Source organism: Pelodiscus sinensis, chromosome 5 (genome assembly GCF_052426305.1).
Source record: "Pelodiscus sinensis isolate ZL-2025 chromosome 5, ASM5242630v1, whole genome shotgun sequence".
NCBI classification, from domain to species: Eukaryota; Metazoa; Chordata; order Testudines; family Trionychidae; genus Pelodiscus; species Pelodiscus sinensis.
This window is the reverse complement of record NC_143056.1, coordinates 30327437-30348070: the sequence shown is the minus strand read 5'-3', so window position 1 is coordinate 30348070 and position 20634 is coordinate 30327437. Positions and strand designations below refer to the sequence as shown.

The 20634-nt window shown below is 45.8% G+C and overlaps 1 protein-coding gene across 4 annotated transcripts in view; it reads right to left on the bottom strand.

Moving 5' to 3' along the window:
* Positions 1-20634, bottom strand: part of LGMN (legumain) — a 49667-nt gene that overhangs the window by 11786 nt on the left and 17247 nt on the right. For all 4 annotated transcript variants that reach the window (XM_006133661.5, XM_089778378.1, XM_006133664.5 and 1 more), the window contains 3 exons: positions 9885-9982; positions 8698-8779; positions 5377-5462 (listed from right to left, as the gene is read on the bottom strand). In XM_006133661.5, the coding sequence (XP_006133723.1) occupies positions 5377-5462; positions 8698-8779; positions 9885-9982 (266 nt within the window). The remainder of the gene's footprint in view (positions 1-5376; positions 5463-8697; positions 8780-9884; positions 9983-20634) is intronic.

Below are 20634 nucleotides of genomic sequence, written 5' to 3'. Positions count from 1 at the left end.
CTTTTTTTTCAGTTCTGCTTTTTGCAGCCCAAAAATATAAACACATGAAAAACAAACTAAGAAAATACCAGACATATAACATGTCGGGTATTTTCTCAGTAGGTAAGTTGTATTATTACTAGATGTATCAGTTTGTAGTTTCAAACTGCCTGGCTGGTAAATGTGCTCAGGCTGCATGAGTGTGTCTACCAGCCAGATAGTTCGCAACTACTCAAGGAGTTTGTATGTGTGCGTGTGGGGGGGGACGACAGTAGAATCCCTGTGCCAGACTAACTCATGCTTTGTGGGTGGGGGGGGAAGGGGGGAACGGGGTCGGGTCAGTCCCACTCCCTGCAGGCCGATTCATTCCTCCCCCCTGCTCCCCTTGCTGCGCCTCTGGCCGGCCCTACTTCCCCCAACCCCCTCCCTGGCATCCAGTTCTCCCCCGCTTTTCCTCCCAACCTCCCTTGGCCAGCCCCGCTGCCTGCGTCCAGCCCGCCTTCCAGCGGCCACTTCTCCCACCCCGCCCACATCTTCCCCGGCCAGCTCCCTGCCCCCAACCTCGCACCCCCTGGCAGCCCTGCTTCCACCGGCCCCTCAATATCCCCAGCCTGCCCTGATTCCCCCGTCCAGTTCTGCTTCAGGTGGCCAGTTCTCCCCTCCTCCTCACCCCAGAATCCCCTGGCACCTGCACCTTCCCTTAGCCCTGCACCCTCCTGGTGTCTCCTTTTCCCCTAATACCAACCCCCTCACCAGTCTCAGCCCCATTCCCCTCCTGCCCCTCTGTGCCCTCACACACAATTTGTTCCATCCTGACTTTCCTCATGCCCACCCCTTCTTTCAAGCCTTCTCCCAGCACCTCCCCCTCCAGCCCCCAGTGCCCTTCCCCTCTCCTCTCCTCTCCCAGCATCACCCTGTCCCCCCTCCCACTGACACCTCCCCTCCTGCCCTTTCCCTCATGGTCTGCACTTGGCCCCCTGGCATTTGTCTCTCTCTCCCGCACCCCTGTCCCTTGGTGCCTTTCCCTCTCAAGCCCCTTCTCCTTCCACCCCTTTCCCCACCCCTCTCCTTTCCTTGCCGCCGCACGAGCCGGTTCCCACCTTCTCTTTCCCCGTAGCGGGGCCGGGGTCCGCGCTCAGGCCCCAGAGGCCGAACCCGGAGCCACCCAGGCCCCGCCATGTGCCTCGCGTGGGTTTCAAAACCTCGGGCCGTGATGTCACTTCCTCCCTGCCCACGTGCAACGCCGCGCATGGGCGGCAGGCGACGAGGAGGAGCCATGCGCGGCAGAGACATCCGGGGCCGAGGGGATGCTCTGGGGTCGGGGCCGGAGACCACGCACAGGGGTGGGGCCCGCTCCAGGCAGAGCCGGGGAGAGACCCAGCTCCACATAGCGCTGGAGCAGGGCCCGGCTCTTAACTCGCCGGCACTTCCGGGTGCAGGGGCGCGGGGCCCGATTCAACCAGATGGGTCAATCGGCCTAAGGGCCAGCAGCCACCAGGCATGCTGAGGCCTGGAATTTTAGTTTGGGAAATGCTGTGTTAAAGTATTTGGGACATGTTGGTATTTGTGAAGATAAATCAGAATATGTGGGCTCATTTGTATCACCTCTTTAAATTAACAGGGTTCAAAAAAGAGCTAGATAGATTCATGGAGGTTAGATACATCAATGGTTATTAGCCAGGATAGGTAGGAATGGTGTCCCTAGCCTCTGTTTCTCTGGAGGTGGGTGACAGGGGGGAGGGGGGAGATCATGTGAGGATTAGCTGTTGCATTCCCTCTCTCTGGGGCATCTGGTATAGGCCACTGTAGGCAGACAGGATACTGGGTTGGATGGACCTTTGGTCTGACCCAGTATGGCCATTCTTATTATGTACTGTACTTTGGGTGCTTATGGGAAGAAATGAATGACTAGAAAAGAAATGCAATAGGAAGCAGAATCTGGAACTGAACAAAAGATACTCCTGTGAGGGATGGTCTTTTTAGAGCAGTGGTTTTCAACCTACGGGATGTGACCCAATATTGGATCACAGAATGTCAGGCACAGGGTCTCATTGCTGCAGGGTGATCAGCAGGGGTGCTTAGGCAGGCTTCCTGCCCGTTTTGGCACTGAAGACAGTGCTGCGCCCCAGAAGCGGCCACCAGCAGACCTGGCTCCTAGGTCAGGAGGGGAGGAAGGGAAAGAACACAGGGCTCCACACACTGCCCCTGCCCTGAGAACTAGCTTTGCACTCCCATTGGCTGGGAACCTGCTGCTGGCTGCTTCTGGGGCACAGAATGACCTGCAACACCAGGACAGGCAGGAAGCCAGCCTTAGCACCCTCACTGCATCGCTGACCGGGAGCCGCTCAAGGCAAGCCCCTCCTGCCTCTGTGACTTCCTTCCCAAAGCTGTAGCTCTCATCCTCAGCCCCACGCCAGAGCCCACTCTTTAGTTAAATTATGCTGGGTCACAAGCATCAACAATTTTCTTCAACTGGGTCATGAGGAAATATTTTGAAAACCGCTGTTCTAGATAATACTTCTTCCTGCACTAGAAGGGGACTGCTCTAGAAGACCTCTCAAGGTCCCTTCCAGTCCAATGATTCTGTGATTGTAGGCATCTTTTAAGAATGCTCAGAATTTCTACGCTAGCAATTTAAATTTATTTAAGTGTCTTACTTTTGTAATATAAACATTTGGGCAATTTTAGTCCCAGCTTAAACTTTTGTAAAATAATTTTACAAAACATGAGACTCGATTGCTGTTTCCATGATTATTTTTAATGTTAGTGTTAATCTAATTTAGATCCATAAATGTGTGCTGCAAATATCAGAAAATATTGGTACACTTTAAATATGTTCTATGATTAGAATGTACTAAAACCTGGGAATTTTAGCCCTACAAACCTTGATGCTGCATTATCTGCATCAACAGGAATTCAAAAATCAAATATCAAGTATAGGTACAATACACAAGTTTTTTAAAAAAATAAAAGACATCTTTATATCAGTTGGCCAGAAAAGCAGCATGAAAACTGCCATAGTTAATAAGTGATTTTTAAGTAATTGAAAAACAATACCATAAACTTTATTTGAACCAGGAAACCTCTGTCAGACTTCAAAAGAATATCTGAAGAGGAAGTTTGCATATTAACCTTTCATAGCAGTGGTTAGAGACTAAACCTTGCAACACTGTGCTTGTGTCCTGAGACTTAATAGTTTGTTTCAGCATCCATGCTGCAGTCTATCCAAAACGTGTGTTAGTGGTAAAAAGGCAAATCAATTTAAAATATAATTTAACAATCAAAAGCTAATGCAGTTGAGATTTTTGAGCACTAGAATTGAAGTCTTTCAAACTCAGCTATTGTACAATACTAGAAATTTTAAAGGGACTAGCCAACTGTATTGACCAACAAACATAGATGATGGGTAATCTGACTCCAAGTTTTGGGCTGTAAACGGATTGACACAGGTTGAACCTTGGGACCTAACTGGTCCTGAACCAGGGAACTGACCTCCCTTAGTCCAGCAAATACTGGCCCCTCTGCTCTCACCCGCTGGCCTCCGGGGCTCTGGTCCCTCCCCAGCCAAGGGATGCTGGGGCTCTGCTGCCTGCTCCTGGAATGCCGGGGCTTCCCTCAGCTGGCCGGGGCTCCCCTCGGCCGGCCAGAGCTCCGCTGCTGGTACCTGGGCTGGTAGGACTCTGCTCCCAGCAGCTGGCCCCCACGCTGCTGGCCTCTATGTGCTGGGGCTCCATTGTCGGCTCCTCTTCCCCATCCCATCGGGCTCCATCTTCTCTGGTCCAGCAACAATCCTGGCTTAAGCCAGCTGGTTTTTCCCACTAAGTACTCTATCCCTGGAGCACCTACTGGGTCACCACTAATGCCGGACTTGGGGGCGGGAGTTAGGGTTAACCCCTGGGGGCGGTGCCAGGCTAGGGAAGACCATATTTAAAGAGGTTCAACCTGTATTGCATTAAGAAAGGAGATCCTCTGGCCTGGTCTACACTAAAAAGTTAGATCAAGCTAGCTATGTCACTCAAGGGTATTAAAAATCCACATCCCTGAGCAGCATAGTTAAACCAACCTAATACCCATGTAGTCAGTGATAGGTCAACGGAAGAATTCTCCTGCCAACCTATCTACCTCTTCTTTGGGAGGTGGATTACCTATGCCCATGGGAGAAATCCCACCCATCAGCATACTGTCTACACTCTGAGCCTCAGACAATCCCTCTGCATGGCGCTGCACAATAGGCCCCCAGTGCATTATGGGGTTTTCAGCTTCCCAATGTATCTGGAATATTGTAAGCCAGTACCAGACATAATTAACACAGGATTGACTCACACATCTGAAAGATATTGTCTAAAAGTTCTTCTTCATTGTCAAAATCCTTCATGAGAGTAATTATGTAGAAGACGACAATGTGACCAAGCTGCTCTGAATCATATGGTTACATTTATCCAAATTAGGATCCAAGTCTATCTCCAGTCTGCTAAAATGTACCTATTTTGCCAGATTTATGTTTGTACTAGTCTGGTTCTGAAATTCTTTGTGTATTGGATACTTAAAGGCCTTGATCTCAGAAGACCTCGAATAGCCTGCCACAGGGATCAGATGATTGTTCTTCTCATACAAACAGCAACAACACATAGGTGCAAGTAACATTAAGCACTAACTACTGTCTTCTTACTCAGTAGCAATAAGTGGTAGGAGTCCTGCACATCCACTCCAGTACTTGCAATTATGCAGGGGGTGAGGGAGGATGTCCATATATGTATGAGTAGCGATGAGCCTAAGTGAAATTTTTAATTTGACTAATGAAATATTTATCTGTGTTCACCTTTTAGGCCTTACTCCAGTTTCCAAAAGGGAGCAGTTGTGCAGCAGTACAGCAATATATCCATTAATACAAGCTCAGAACCCTTCTCAGCCCTTCTAATCTTGTATTTATACAATGACTATTTTAAATCTGAGCGATGGAGGGTGAACTCTACATGACTAGAACTATGTGGCAATGGCCAATTTAAATAGTCCAGCTTCATAACTCTTCTCCTTTCTTCCACCCAATTCCAATGGCAGAGTTCTTATCTCCCTCCACCACCTTGTCTGCAGTGGAAGTTGTGGATATCTAGACCTCAGTCCACACTGTATTTGGTATCAGGCAGTTACAGACACACACTGTTTGATAGTAGACTGCTAAAAAAGCAGAAATGTCTCCTTGCTCATTCCAAAGATGTAGAATAGTCATTGGCCAGTTTTACTAATCCTACACTGGACAACAATATAATGAAGATGGCATTTAAATCCCAACTTTATTCATCATCAGTGCATGAGTGTCCAACCATCTGAAATCAATTATCATTCCCTAAACACGACTGTCCAGCCATATGAAATCAATTATCATTCCCTAAAAAGTACCTTTTTAATACTTTTCCTGATCCTATGCCCTTCATTGCTTCAGCATCACCTCTTAGAACAGCAAGGAAATTTTTTGGAGTAACATCCTATAGATTAAGAGAGTTTTAAAAATAAATATGAAACACAGTAAGTTAGCTTTATCTACTCACCCAGACAGACTGGTTCTGTGCACAGAATCAACAAGTGCTTTGCAATGCAGAGGAATATTATTGGGATGGGTTTTGGGAGCTGGTGCATATGACCACCATTACCACAGGTTGAAGCTCCCAAATCCGTGTCTCTGGTCCAGCAACATCCATGGTCTGGCACAGATGTTGCTGGACCAAAGAGTCCCAGGAGCAGGAACCAGCCGAGAGAACATGGGGTTTGCGGAGTCCCGGATGGGCCAGTAGCAAGTTAGGTAGGGGAACCCCAGTGTCAGAGAGAGCCCTTGGCAGTAGGGATGTTAAAGACTAGTCAACTATTTGACTATCCGATAAGCATTTGCTTATCAGAAAGTCTTCTGACTAGTCGATTCCTCCCTCCTCTCCCCGCTTTATAAGATAGAGGCAGCAAAGGGGGAAGGAGGAAAGGGTTCTTCAAAGTGACCACCACACAAATGTGCAGCACTTCTGCTTTGAAACACCAAGGCAGACTTTAAAAGGGTCAGCCTCTGCACAGCTGATCCGGAGATCAGCTATGCAGCAGCTGCTTCTTTAAAATGCCGCCTCCGCATGTTTCAAAGAGGCAGTAGTGGAGCCAGGGTCAACCGGACACCCCAGCTAATCCCGGAATCTGCACAGCATTTCCCCAGAACCCGGAATTAGTTGGGAAGTCCCCAGACTGGGATGGCCAGGCTGATTCCGGGCTCAACGTGGGTGCCTGCTTTGAAATGTACAAGAGTCCCCAACATTTCAAAATGCTGTGCATTTCAAAGCCATGGAGCCCAGAGCCATGGAGCCCCTGACCCTAGGCTCCACTACCCTTTTGAAATGAGCAGAAGCGGTGTTTCAAAGGGGCAGCCACCACACAGCTGATCCCCGGATCCCCTGTGCGCTGCTGCCCCTTTGAAACGCCACCTTCATGCATTTTACGGAAAAGGGATGCAGTCTAGACACAGTCCCCATGTGTGCAGTTACTTTGGAATAGAAGTGGTTCTTTGATTTAGTTTAAACACCTTCAAAGCAACATAAGCTAAATTGAAGAAAAAAAGATACTTATATCATAATAAATATGTACACAGTTATAGCAATATAACTGTATGGCTGTGTCTAGACTGCATCCCTTTTTCGTAAAAGGGATGCAAATTAGACATATCGCAATTGCAAATGAAGCGTCCTCCCTCCCTCCCCCATCCTCCCTCACTTTCACCAGGCTGAGGCAGAGGGTTGGGGTGCAGGCTCTGGTTTTGGATTAAGGGATTTGAAGTGTGAGAGGGGCTCTGAGATGAGCTTGGGGCAAGCCGTTGGGATGCCAGAGGGGGTTCTAGTTGCAAGCTCTGGAAGGGCACTTGGATACAGGGGTGCTCAAGGCTGGGGTAGGGGCTTGGAGTGCAGGAAGGGGATTCGTGGCTGGGGTAGGGTTTCAGGATGTGGGCTCCAGCTGGACTCTGCTTTCCTCAGGTGCCTCCTGGGTGGTGGTGCAGGGGGCTAAGGCAGGCTTACCCCTGCCCTGACCCTGCACCACTCCCAAAAGCAGCCAGAAAACTCCCTCCCAAGTCCTGTTGTGTCCCCTCTCTGCTCTGTGGAGATGGGATACAGAGTAGGAGGGGGGCACCTTGACATGAGCACCCATCCTCACTCTCCCCTGCCCTGCCCAGAAAGCAGGAGGCTCCTGAGGGGACAGCTCCAAGGCAAAGGGCAGGAGATGTGCATCAGTGGGGGGGGAGGGGCAGCTAAAGTGCTTTGCTTGCTAGCCTCTTGGCCAAACCAATCAGGATTACCTGTCAGAGGCTCCAAGATCTACCAGTAGTTCCCGATGTACTGGTTGGTGACCACTGGTGTAGGATGTATGTGGTTACATGCCACAGTAAAAAGCACACTGTGTTCATACTGCGGTATGAAGCTACATACAGCACTGAAGAGCACTGGCAGTGAGAAGGCAAAAAGGAAATACTCTACGGCTACGTCTACACTGGCATGATTTTCCGGAAATGCTTTTAACGGAAAAGTTTTCCGTTAAAGGCATTTTCGGAAAAGTGCATCTAGATTGGCAGGACGCTTTTCCACAAAAGCACATTTTGCGGTAAAGCATCTGTGGCCAATCTAGATGCGCTTTTCCACAAAAAAGCCCCGATTGCCATTTTCGCGATCGGGGCTTTTTTGCGGAAAACAACTCTCTGCTGTCTACACTGGCCCTTTTGCGCAAAAGTTTTTCGGAAAAAGACTTTTGCTCAAATGGGAGCAGCATAGTATTTCCGCAAAAGCACTGACAATCTTACATGAGTTCGTCAGTGCTTTTGCGGAAATTCAAGCGGCCAGTGTAGATAGCTGGCAAGCTTTTCTGGAAAAGCGCCTGCTTTTCCGGAAAAAGTGGCCAGTCTAGACACAGCCTACCAGTTCCCCACTGCCACAGCCTTTCACTCTGAGAGAAGGAAAGGTTCCGGAAGGCGAGTGGCAGAAGGGAGCTGCAAAAGTTCTTTTCCACTGCTGGGAGTTGTTAGAGCCTTTCCCTTCAGCCTCCCCTCACTAGAGCCCTTCTCCAATGTTGGAGGTTTTCACTAAGGCACAGAAAAACTGGCAGCAAGGAACCAGAAAGACACTACATGGCTAAAAATAGCCATGTAGATGGGGAGGCACTGCTTGGACATGTAAAAAGAGATGTAGGGTATATACCCAAAGTCCACGCTTGTCTTTACTCTACTTGCCTAAGCAGGCTTCACCATTTCTATGTGTCACTGTAAGGAATATGACGTCTAGACGTAACCTTAGTGGCAACTTGTAAATTACTCAGATACTGGAAGACTGACCCATAAACTCAGTGAGTGATTCTTTCATCAAATCTTCAGTGTAAATTCATCAGTATATGTTTACATATTGATTTATCAGTTTTTAAATATAATATTTCCATTCACTTCACTATGAGTATGGTGCAGAAATAATGTAATAGTCTATTGCTATAGTTTCTGCTCCAATTGAATATACCCTTATGTTGACATCCAGTTTGGCCAAGTCATCCAATTGGATGAACACCCTGGAAAGTTTTGTATCAACCAGAGACTCAATACTAAATGTTTTAGAGAATATCAAACAGTCTGGAGGATGAAAAAAGATTTGCCTGGATCACTAGGTGATTTTAAATCTCAGACATACTGGTGAATAATAAAGATTACTTCTTTCCTACCTCTTGTACATAGTCCTTTGGCACTCCCTTGTATACATCTGTGCCATTGGGTCTGTTGATGATGATGCCTTTGGTTGGATTCCTGAAAATTAAATTGGACATAAATTAAGAATAATTCATATGCCATATAGTGCCAATAAATTAACTAGAAAAATATTTAAAAATCATGTAATGTCATGAAGATGAAGCCCAAATATTTGTATTTACAAAAATATCACCTCTTTAAAAACTATTTTTGAATGATCACGTGGCAGTCTTTGTGCCATATGTTCAGCTCAAGTCCCCTGAACTCAGTAGTAAAACCAGGTAAATTGTTCTGAGGGTGCTGGCTATAATTACTATATTTTTAGCCTGGGAACTTCAAGTTGCTGGTTCTGCTTTTAAATGGTTTTATTCTCTTTTGACACCTGAACCGTTGCCACTGCCGTGCAACTGCAGTCACTGATAGCAAAATATTAACCAGCTAGTGTCATCTAATTCAGTTTATCAATTAAGGCAGCTGACTAAGGTGTGGCTGTCACTGTGACCACACAACTTCTAAGAAACAAAATTCAGAGCTGAGTGTTGAAATTAATCTACAGTAAAGGACTATCACTGAAACTGGGTGCAGCTGCACACAAATATTGTCCTCCTTTGTAAAGTGTTTTAATATTTACTCATGAAAAGTGCAATATAAGAGTTGGTTGTATTATAAAGGCAAATATGGCCAAATATATCAAACCCAATGATGACTACACATTCTGCAGGGATGATGCATGGGAATTTACTTTTTGTAAATATAGTATGCTTTGGAAATTAAACAGGCTAACCCTGGTCTTTAAAGATACTTACACTATACAGGTATGTCTGTGCTCTACAGCACTACATAAGAGAGAATTTTTACCATGTATAAAAAACATTATTTACTTGCATCACAATATGCAAAAATAAGTTGACAAGAAGCTCTGAGTTTACAATGTCATTCATAAGTCCAGACTCTTACTCTTGAAGTTTAGGAATTTGCAAGGTACTCATACTAAAATGGACTCATTTCAGTGATAGGTAAAGTGGTCCCTGTACATACTGTGTATAGTGCTTAGGATCTTTCTTTTTGAGATGCTATATACACACAAAGTACTACTGCTAGCTGTGGAACACAAAAAATATAGATATGATATATTGATATTCCTGCCATATTCTTCACTTACTCCTCATTTTCTGCAATGTCATCATACATCATGATAATGATCTGTTCATCTGGGATTCCATTTCGGTGTACAATCTGGTAAGCATGGCATACGTCAGCCTGAAATAGAGTGGAATGTCATTACGGATTTCTTGTTAATTTTTGGGAACAAAAAACATCACTTTATAGGCTTCTGTCTGAAAGAAACTCCAGACTAATATCCTCATCTAAGTAATAAGATTCCACATTGTGTCTCTGACAATTATACTCATGGCTGAGAGCTCTTTCTGTTCAGAATATCACTAGGTTCTATCATCACTGGGCCCCGTGAGAACAGGATGGAATGTCAGCATCCAAAAGGCTCTGTGGCAGGTAGAATATGGCAGCTGATCAGAGAAGCAGGGATAGCAAAGAGGTGGTTGTATCTCCAGCCAGGGGGCAGTTCTGTGCACAGACTTTGGAAAACATGTATAAACAGCAACACTTCTCATTATAAACAGTGTATGGGAAATAAGGGCTCCATTTTCAGCTTTTTTACACACATGGGCTTTCAGTAGCTAGCTGTAAATATAAAGGACTAAAAGCCTCCTGAACACACAGCTGTCATTAAAGGCTGAGTGGCTTTCTCTTAGCTTGCCACTCTGACCATCCTCTCTTTCTGCATCCCTCCACTGGATGCTGCTTCTCCATTGCATGGAACATAAACTGCTTATATTCATTTTCAAGGTCCTTCCCAACCTACCATCTCTCCTTTGCTATTGAAATGTCAATTCTTACCTTTGATTGGCCAATAATACCAGCCTACATCATCCACTTGCTAAACTTTTAAACAAGCACATTAGAGCTCTCTCTCAGGCTGTCTTCCATGCTTAGGAGAAGCATCCTATAAACATCTGCAAAACATATTCTCCACCTTCAAGTTCCTCCTTAAAACTCTCCTTTGCAACGAACCCTACAAAACACTTGACATTGTGTCAGCAGCTACGACAACTGCCAATCATGCCAAATCAATGTACAATCTTACTGTTTTCCTGTACCCCTACAGTCTGTCTATATCAGTGTCTCCAAACTATGGGGTGCACTTCCATAGAGGGTACGGAGGAATGTTCAAATGGGCACAGATGAGGCCTGGACCAGCCCCCACAGAGAGTGGGAAGGGAATGCCACCCAACTCCAGTCCTGCCCCATTCCCCAGGTAGAGATCCTAGCTGTGATCCCAGCCTTGACCGCCTTACCCCCACCCATACCCTGTTCCCTCCATGGCCCCATGCTCAGCAGGCTCACTGGCAAAGACTAGGGAAATGAGGGACATGACCCTGAAAAATTTGGGGACCACTGGTCTATATTCATGTTATCTGTGTTGTCTTATACCATATTTGTACATCACCTAACACAACAGGGTTCTTCTGGTCCATGTCTAGGGCTCCTGCATACTATGGTAATATAATAATCTCTTTTTTTCCCAGTCAGGACTCAGAGGCTGTGTATAGACTGGCCACTTTTTCCGGAAAAGCAGCCGCTTTTCCAGAAAAACTTGCTAGCTGTCTACACTGGCCTCTTGAATTTCCGCAAAAGCACTGACGATCTCATGTAAGATTGTCAGTGCTTCTTGCGGAAATACTATTCTGCTCCTGTTCAGGCAAAAGTCCCTTTTGCGCAAAGCTGTAGACAGATCAGATTTGTTTCCCGCAAAAAAGCCCCGATTGCGAAAATGGCAATCGGGGCTTTTTTCCAGAAAAGCGCGTCTAGATTGGCACAGACACTTTTCCGCAAAAAGTGCTTTTGCGGAAAAGCATCCATGCCAATCTAGACACTCTGTTCCGAAAATGCTTTTAACGGAAAACTTTTCCGTTAAAAGCATTTCCGGAAAATCATGCCAATCTAGACGCAGCCAGAGTGTAACAGGGCACTTGCCCTCCACTGGCCCTTTAAGGGCAAAACCCTAGCCCGGAGCAGGGGCTAGGAGCAAAGCCCCAGCTGAGGCAATTTTAGCTGATGAGGGCCCAGCTGGGAGCTATATAAGGGGGGATTGACAACTACTCTGGGGAGAGAGTAGTGGGGCCCTGACTGCTAGGGAAGCAGGAGGCTCTCTGGAGCTAGAGCAATCCTGGAGAGGTCTAGCCAGGCAAGCTCCCAGGTTTTAGCGCCTAAGGAGGAGATCAGGGTGCTCTGAGAAAGAGAAGACCCTGGGATGTGAGCAGTGGGAGCAACAACTGCCCCCCTCCTCTGCCCCAGGAAGGGGATGCAGAGAGACTGGAGTGGGCACTGCCGGAGGGAAGTGTCTGGAAGAGGATGCTGTGACATGAGGAGAAACATGGGGGCGACACCACCTAGAGAAAGGCATCCAGTGAGGCATGAAGAGCTAACTCCCAGGACAGCCAGCCGGTAGCACTGTGGTGGTGAGATGGCCCCTCACACAGAGCAATTAGATAGTACAGAAATGGCTACTTACAGTAATAGTACCCATCTCTGTACTATTAAATCCAATTGTTCCATGTCCCAAATGGGGAGGGGGGAGCCATTAATGACATTAAAGGTCTGATCCAAGTCCAGTGCTATCAATGAAAGACTTGAGCTGTAGCTGCATAACTGCAATGAGCACTGAAATAGGCCTTAGATGACTAAGCACTTGTCCTAAACGGTTATGATTTATGGAGTCTGACATCTGAAAATAACTTGAACACAGTTTTGAGCAAGGAAAAATCCTCCCCCACCTAATTAGAAGATTTCTTGTGCAATAACCATTAAGCAGCTTAAGGGTATGTTAACAGAATTTCTGGGAAACACTAAACTACAGAATTTCTTATACTTTTGGCTCTTATTATAAACAGGATATAACTGCAGATTTTGTTTAAAGAGATACAGTGCTGCTCTATTCAAATTTCTTTTGATATCAGATACTACAATGTATATTAGCAAAAATACATGCTTGTACCAGGAATGTGCTAATTTTGTTTTAGAAACTTCCCTAATAAAAAATTATATTAGTTCAATAATCCATTGATGTTTAATAGATTACTAACAAAATAATTCTCCTCTAACCCTAGAAAACTATGAAATTTGCCAGAAACATGTTTTTCAACATTTCAGTGGAACTTTAAATAGTATTACACCGAGAGGTTTTCTGTCCAGTTATGTTATGAGTGGTGGGGAGGAGAGAAGGTTGTTTTTTCTTTTGTTTTGCTTGTGTTTAATTTTTCAATGTTGCTTGTTTTAACCATCTCCTATGATACAGTGTTTGGTAGAAAAGTTGCACAGGTTTAATTAAACCAATTCAGTTAAACCAGAGAACTCCTGACACAGACCCTAAAACACATTTAATTCTGATTTTTACTAGTTTAGTTTAAATCAGTTATTAGCACATGCTAAGCAAAAGTTAAAATGGTTTAGGAGAGTCCACATTAGGGGTCTGACCTGGTTTAATTAGATCAATTTAGTATCAATTTAGAAAATTTAATATAGGAAAAGCTTTGTCTTCAGAGTCTAGTCTGACATAGAAAAGAGGTGGTAATTGTACAAGATTCCCGGAAAGGGTGTGGTGTATTCCGTGTTTAAACAAAAAAAATACTGTAGCAGTAGCACAATCTCTTCACATGACTTTCTTTGGAAATCTAACTTTGCTTACTAACACTGTTATATTTCCTATTACATCAGACTTCATTTTCTTCCATCCAGCTCTGTTAAATTCATATTTATTTATATTTGAACATAGACATCTGTATGGCAGTTCACCACCAGTCCTTGCCCCAAACTGCTTTCATAAGAGATCTTGACAGACAAGACAATAAGAGAGATCAAGGTAACAACATAGGATGTGAATCAGATGTCTGTAAGGCTTACTAGGGAAAAAGAGAACAAGAAAGCAGTAATCTATGCAGCCACTATTCTGATCTTGAAATCCTTCCGAATGATCTACCACTTCTTTGGTGCCTACAGTTAATAGTTATGAGCTTAGCTACACAAGAATATCTATCATCATAATAGTATAAATATACACTACAGGTTGAACCTTTGTTATCCAGAAACATCCATTGTCCGGAATGATTTTAGTTAGATGGATGTCCACTTTTCATGAGTATGGCCAAGTTTCCTGTGGTCACATAAAGTGACGTACTCGGCCAGGCCCCGCCCCCCTTCCTCTCCCACCGTGGCGCTCGGCTGACTTCTGCGCCACTCAGCCAGGCCACCGCAGGGGAGCAAGCAATGCTGCATGGGGAGCGTGGGGCCCAAACGGCTGCTTGCTCCCCTGCAACGGCCTGGCTGAGCAGCGCAGAAGTCAGCCGAGTGCCACAGCGGGAGAGGAAGGGGGGCGCAGAAGTCCCCCGAGTGAGAGGCAGGAGGGAGAGGAGAAGAGAAAGAAAGAGACAGACAGGAGGCAGAGGAGAGCTGGGGGAGGGAGGGACAGTAGAAGGAGGAGGGGAGAGAGAGAGAGAGATGGAGCAAGAGACCGGAGGCTCAGGAGAGAAGACCGATGTGGAGGAGAGACCTGAAAATCCGGTCTTATGACAGGCTAATTGGCTAGTTATAGTATATTTCTCTATGTACATAAGCTCTAAATAAATGGACAATAAAAATCTGATGTACAAAGAATAACCAACTCAGAACAATTTCATGTGCACATAACTAGCTTTTGTAAACAGATTTATTAGTTTCCTTTGTTTTCTCTCTTTTCCGTATTTCTTGTTACTCAATTATTACATGTTGACTTAATTAAAGGGTAAAGCTTTGGGGGTAGGGAAATATCTTTTTACCCTGTGTGATAGACGCTGGGCAGCTGGCTGCAATAGTTTGAGGGAAGGCAGATAAACCAGGTGCTGGGTGAATGACTTTTTGTTTCCAGAGTGAACTGCCAAAGACTGCAGCCACATAATCAAGGCAGGCCCCTGAGGCTAATTAAGAACTTGTCTGAAACAGATACCTGCCGCCAATTAATACCTATGGGACTGTTTTAAAAGGCTTCCTCCAGGTAAGGGAGGGGTAAAAGTCAGGCAGTGTAAAACTGTGGGCACTTTTGCAGAAAAAACCTTCAATCCCTAAAGTTAAGGCACTTTTTAAAAACAATTGGAGACATTCTTCTTAATGGCAACTGAATTCACTCACTCATTGTTCAGAGAGAAATTGCTGTCATGTTGTGTGCTATGTTCACGCCAGTATAACTGCATCTAGAATAGGGCTTTTGGCAGTTAGGAATGTGACTTTTTTGAGACACTTCTAGACATTCAGGGGCAAGCACAAGAGCAGTGGGGAGTGGAGGAAGACAAACAGGGGCATGTCCAGTCCAATAATTGTTGGGAGCACAGAACTCCTCCTGCCCCACAGCAGCAGTGATGGGGGGGGGGCTGGGAAGTGAGCTTCTCTTGGCCCTAGGGCTGGGAGGGGGAAGGAAAAAAACGAGCTTCTGTCAGGGCCAGGGGAGGGGTTGGGCACAAAGCAGAGCTGAGCATGAACCACAGCAAGATGAGGCACTGCCCTCTCCCATGGTTCTGCAGTTTGCGGGTGTGAGCCAAGCCCTTTCTGTGGATTGCCTCAGTTGCGGCAGGCTTCACTTGCCTCTTCCTCTCTGCAGGGATGGGGGATGTTCCACCTCAGCCAGCACTACCATCTGACTCAGAACTAGTGCGGACCAGGTAAAACCAACAGTTTAATTAAAACAAAGCATCACACAGGCCCGTGGTGTATGTTGACCAGATATGAAACTCCTCAATGCTTGGGCTGTTAAAGTGAGTGAGCTCCTGTCAGTTGGATGGGAAAAGCAAGCTCCCCCCAAGGCACAGAACATGTCTTTCCACCCCCCAAAAAAGGAGTCAAAGTTAAATTTCTGAGCATACCCTGCTGACATTACCAGGGACAGGGCTACACTAGGTGCTTTCAACTGCCACAGCTATGGAGCTTTGGTTCCTGATTTGCATAACTGTGCAGGTAAAAGTCCTTAGTATAGGCACAGCTATATGGGCAAAGCTTCATTTTACCCATAGAGCTTGTTTTTGTTCAGGGTGAGTAGTTTTACTAGCAATCTGCATCCACATTAGAAGTACTCTGCCAATGTGTTTTACAAATAAAGAGCTACTTGTATAGAAGAAGATAGATACAGCATACGCTGGCAAACAGGGTGGCTGACAGACTTTGCAAGGCCCTGGGCAGGGTGGGGTTGGGGCTAGCCTTCTCCAGCCAGCTCTTCAGCACTGCTCAGGGTTCTGGTGGCAAGTTAAAGGGCCTGGGCCTCTGGCTCCTGCTGTTGCTGCTGTGAGCAGTGGGCCCTTTTGAATTGTTTGGCAGTCCTGCTGGCAAAGATTCTAATGCAGGCGTGGTTTTAGCCTGTTCATGTTTAACCACAATAGCTTTAAATGGTCTCCATTCAATCTGAAAGGCAAAACCATCTTTGTAGGGGAAAGTGATAGAGTTTCCACCTTTCTGCTAGGATGGTTGGCAGGAGCGACTATGGCTAATAGAGTATGGATTCCACTATGGCTACATCGCCATCATGGAAATGGAAATCAAAAACATTTTATGAAAGGAAGCTTTAGACTCTCCCTATGTAAAAAAAATCCCTAAATGCAGCATGCCTTCTCTCCCCTCTTCTCCCCCTCCCCCATCTTCTTTCATGTCTGCAATATTTCACTATGTTGGTATCAAGCTGTGTTTTTTTCCTTTCTGTAAAAATCAAGCTGCAAATTGACACACATACTTTCTAGTGGAAAAAGCTAGTCACTCCTAATCTTATGACTGGCTGACATATTGCTAAAAAGAATGTGTAAGAATTGCTGGCTTCAAGATAGTACATGTTTATGTTTTTGTCCTGTTCAAGGAACATGGCAGTGATCTGAAGTAATAAGTGAGGGGCTACAATATCTCTGATAGTGAAGTATCTGCTATGAGAATATATATTAAAATGTCAACTATTTCAGTTCAATAGTGATAGCTGTATTAGCAATCAGAGAATCTTTCAAAAAGTGTCCCTACCATTTGTTCAATTGTAGCAGTGTCAGCAACATTGGAAATGTTAATGTACACAAGGCTGCCATTACAGCTTTCGTAACAACATCCATTAGACTTGTTCCTAGTAGGCTAGATGACAGAGTGCTGAAAATGGCAACAACAGCAAAACTAGCTGGCTACGTCTAGACTGGCATGATTTTCCACAAATGCTTTTAACGGAAAAGTTTTCCGTTAAAAGCATTTGCAAAAAAGTGCGTCTAGATTGGCACGGACCTTTTCCGCAAAAACACTTTTTGTGGAAAAGCGTCCGTGCCAATCTAGACGCACTTTTGCGCAAAAAAAGCCCCGATCGCCATTTTCGCAATCGGGGCTTTTTTGCGCAAAACAAATCTGAGCTGTCTACACTGGCCCTTTTGCGCAAAAGGACTTTTGCCCGAACGGGAGAAGCATAGTATTTCCGCAAGAAGCACTGATTTCTTACATGAGATCGACAGTGTTCTTGCGGAAATTCAAGCGGCCAGTGTAGATAGCTGGCAAGTTTTTCCGCAAAAGCACTTGCTTTTGCGGAAAATCTTGCCAGTCTAGACACAGCCGCTGTCTATACTCTATAGTATACATTCTGACACACTTGAACCTCTTTAATCCAGCAACCCTGGAAATGGGTATGCTGGATTAAAGAATTTTTCTGGACCATGGGAGGGTGCTGCAGCAGGGTCTGGGAGGGAGGCAGAGAGGGAGGCCATGTGAGGGGCATAGGGATGGGGTGATTACCTGGCACACGGTTCCCAGGGCACACTTGTATCCACAACATCCCCCGCCACTCCCAGGCACTATCCCCCATTGCTATAAAAGTGGTGGAAGAAAAGCCTCTGGAGAAGCACTTTGCTGTCCTGCCATTCCTTCAGCTCAAGTGCACAGGGCCACTTCTTCTGACCCCTAGTGGGGTCAGAAGTAGACGTATTCCCAGATAGAGGACACCCGGATTAGGAAGGTTCAGGTGTAATGCCAAAAGCATTCACTTAAACTAATGTTAAAACCACTGGAAATTATTTTTCCCACAAAGTAGATACAAAGGCTGTAATCTTAATGATTTATTCCCTGCAAAAAAAAAAATCTGTTAAAACATGAGAAAATTTAGTATTTGAATGCATGAGGAAAAAAACCTTGCAAGAATATAAGTGTCTGCATCTCAGGCATCGAAATGGTGATTTGCAAGTTTCTTTAATTAAACTTATCACTGTTTTTATCCTTTCTATTGTATTTGACAAACTAAAAGATCTGTAGATTTGTTACTTGATGTATATTTTTTCTGACTTAAGTGGCACAGAGTGGCTGGAAAGAAAGGTTGGGGAAAAGTACAAAACCAGTTCTCTTTAGCAAACTCCAAGACAAAAGCTTCCAGATATTTTATGTATACAGGCAGTCCCCGGGTTACATGGATCCGACTTACATCGGATCCCTACTTACAAACGGGGTGAGGCAACTCCGCACTAGCTGCTTCCCCCCAGCAGACCAGGGAGACACGAAGCTAGCGCCCCCCCCCCCCCCCCAGCAGACCAGGGAGACACGGAGCGGCTTCTCTCAGCAGACACCTCAGCTTGAGAATAAAGGACTGAGGGAAGTGAGGTGTGGGAGAATAAAACTGAGCTCTGGAGAAATGTTTGGCTAGAGTTTCCCCTATAATATGTACCAGTTCCGACTTACATACAGATTCAACTTAAGACCAAACCTACAGTCCCTATCTTGTACGTAACCCGGGGACTACCTGTACTTATTTTTGTCTTCAGTATTTTAATTTTCTTGGAGGAGGAATTCGGTTAGTTTTCTTCATCTGTTTTCCCAGAAACAGAGACTTCCGATTCTATTGCCACCGCTTATAGGACTCTGCATACAGAGCAAGAGCATGCTCTTTCATGAGCTACTTAACTGCATATATCCTTTGATCACCTATATCAAGTGTCTCCAGCCTTTTTAAGCACAAGATCACTTCTTGAATTTAAGTGCAATCCTGGATCTACCTGAAACCCAAATACCCTTACCCCATCTCCTTTGTGCCCCTTTTCCGAGGCCCTGCCCCTGCTCACTCTGTTTTTCTCTCCCTCCCCCATTCTCCCTCTCTTTCACCAGGCAGGAGGAGAGAGTTGGGGTGCAGGCTCTGGTTGTGGGCTAAGGTATCTGGAGTGTGAGAGGGGCTCTGAGCTGAGCCTGGGCCAGGGGGTTGGAGTACAGGAGGGGCTTCATGACTGGGGCAGGGGATTACAGCTGGCTTCAGCTGGGTGCTGCTTATCTCAGATGAATTCTGGGTGCAGTGAGGCTAAGGAAGGCTCACCCCTACCTGTGGCCCTGCACCACTCTCAAAAGTAGCCAGCAAACTCCCTCCATCCCAAGCCCTGTTGTGCCCCCCTCCATTGTGTGGAGATAGAACACAGGTTGGGAGTGGGGGTCCCTGATCCTGACATCAGTGCCACCTCCTCTGCCTTCCCTGCTCTGTACCACAAGCAGGAGGCTCCCGGGGGGAGGGGCAGCTCCAAGGCAAAGGGCAGGCGATGTGCAGTAGTGCGAGGAGGGGCAGCTGAAATGCTGCACTTGATAGCCTCTTGGCCAAACCAGTCAGGATCACCTGTCGAAGGCTCCAAGATCTACCAGTCAATCCTGATCGACTGGTTGGTCACCACTGGCCTATGTCAGGGGTGGGCAATAAGCAGCCTATGGGTTGGACATGGTTTGCCAGGGCTAGCCCCGCTGATCCACCAGACTATTTACCTGAGTATCTGCAGGTACAAACCTCTTGCAGTTCCCAATGGCCACGGTTTGCTGTTCCCAGCCAATGGGAGCTGCGGAAAGCGATGACCCAGGCCACATCACTTCCTACAGCTCCCATTGGCTGGAAACTGTGAACCATAACCAACATGAGCTGCAAGCAGCTATACCTCCAGATGCTCAGGAAAACACAGTTTGTGGCTGCTCACCAGAGGCTAACCCTGGTGAACAGCAGCCGGCCCGCAGGCTGCTTATTGCTCACCCCAGCCCATGGAGATGGGGCATCATGTGTTTTAAAGAATGAAAACCTTATCTTCTGAATGTCAACCATGTTTGTGTCACCTCAAATACAGGCTATATTCACATGCTCTTTGTGTGGGATTAAATTCAAATCAAGATTGCCTCCACTTAAGCATCTCGCTATGAGCACAAGTAAAAGAGTGCCTCATAATCTATACTGATTACTTAATTAGTTTCTGGGTCCAGTTTAACATGTATGGCCCCAAGTTGCATAGGACTTTCCTTGGGGTAAAAGAGGGAGATACTGAAAGATGTCCTCTGTGAGGGATCCTTTTGGAATTCACCCTGATATCTGGCTTAAAAGGCATCCTAAGGATAGAGCTACTATACAGATCTATATTGGTATAATTACTTTGCTCAGGGGGGTGAAAAATCCACCCCTCCCTCATAAGAACGGCCACACTGAGTCAAATCAAAAGTCCATTTAGCCCAGTATCCTGTCCTCTGACAGTGGTGAATGCCAGGTGCCCCAGAGGGAATGAACAAAACAAATAATCATCAAGTGATCCCTCTCCTGTCACTCACTCTCAGCTTCTGAAAAAGAGAATGTAGGGACATCATTCCTACCCATTGTGGCTAAGTCATTGATGGACCTATTCTCCATGAATTTATCAAGCCCTTTTTTGAACTCTGTTAAAATCCTGGACTTCACAACATCCTCTGGCAAGGAGTTCCACAGGTTGACTATGTGTTGTGTGAAGAAATACTATTTTTTTGTTGATTTTAAACCTGCTACCTCTTAATTTTATTTGGTGGCCCTTCATTCTTGTGTTATG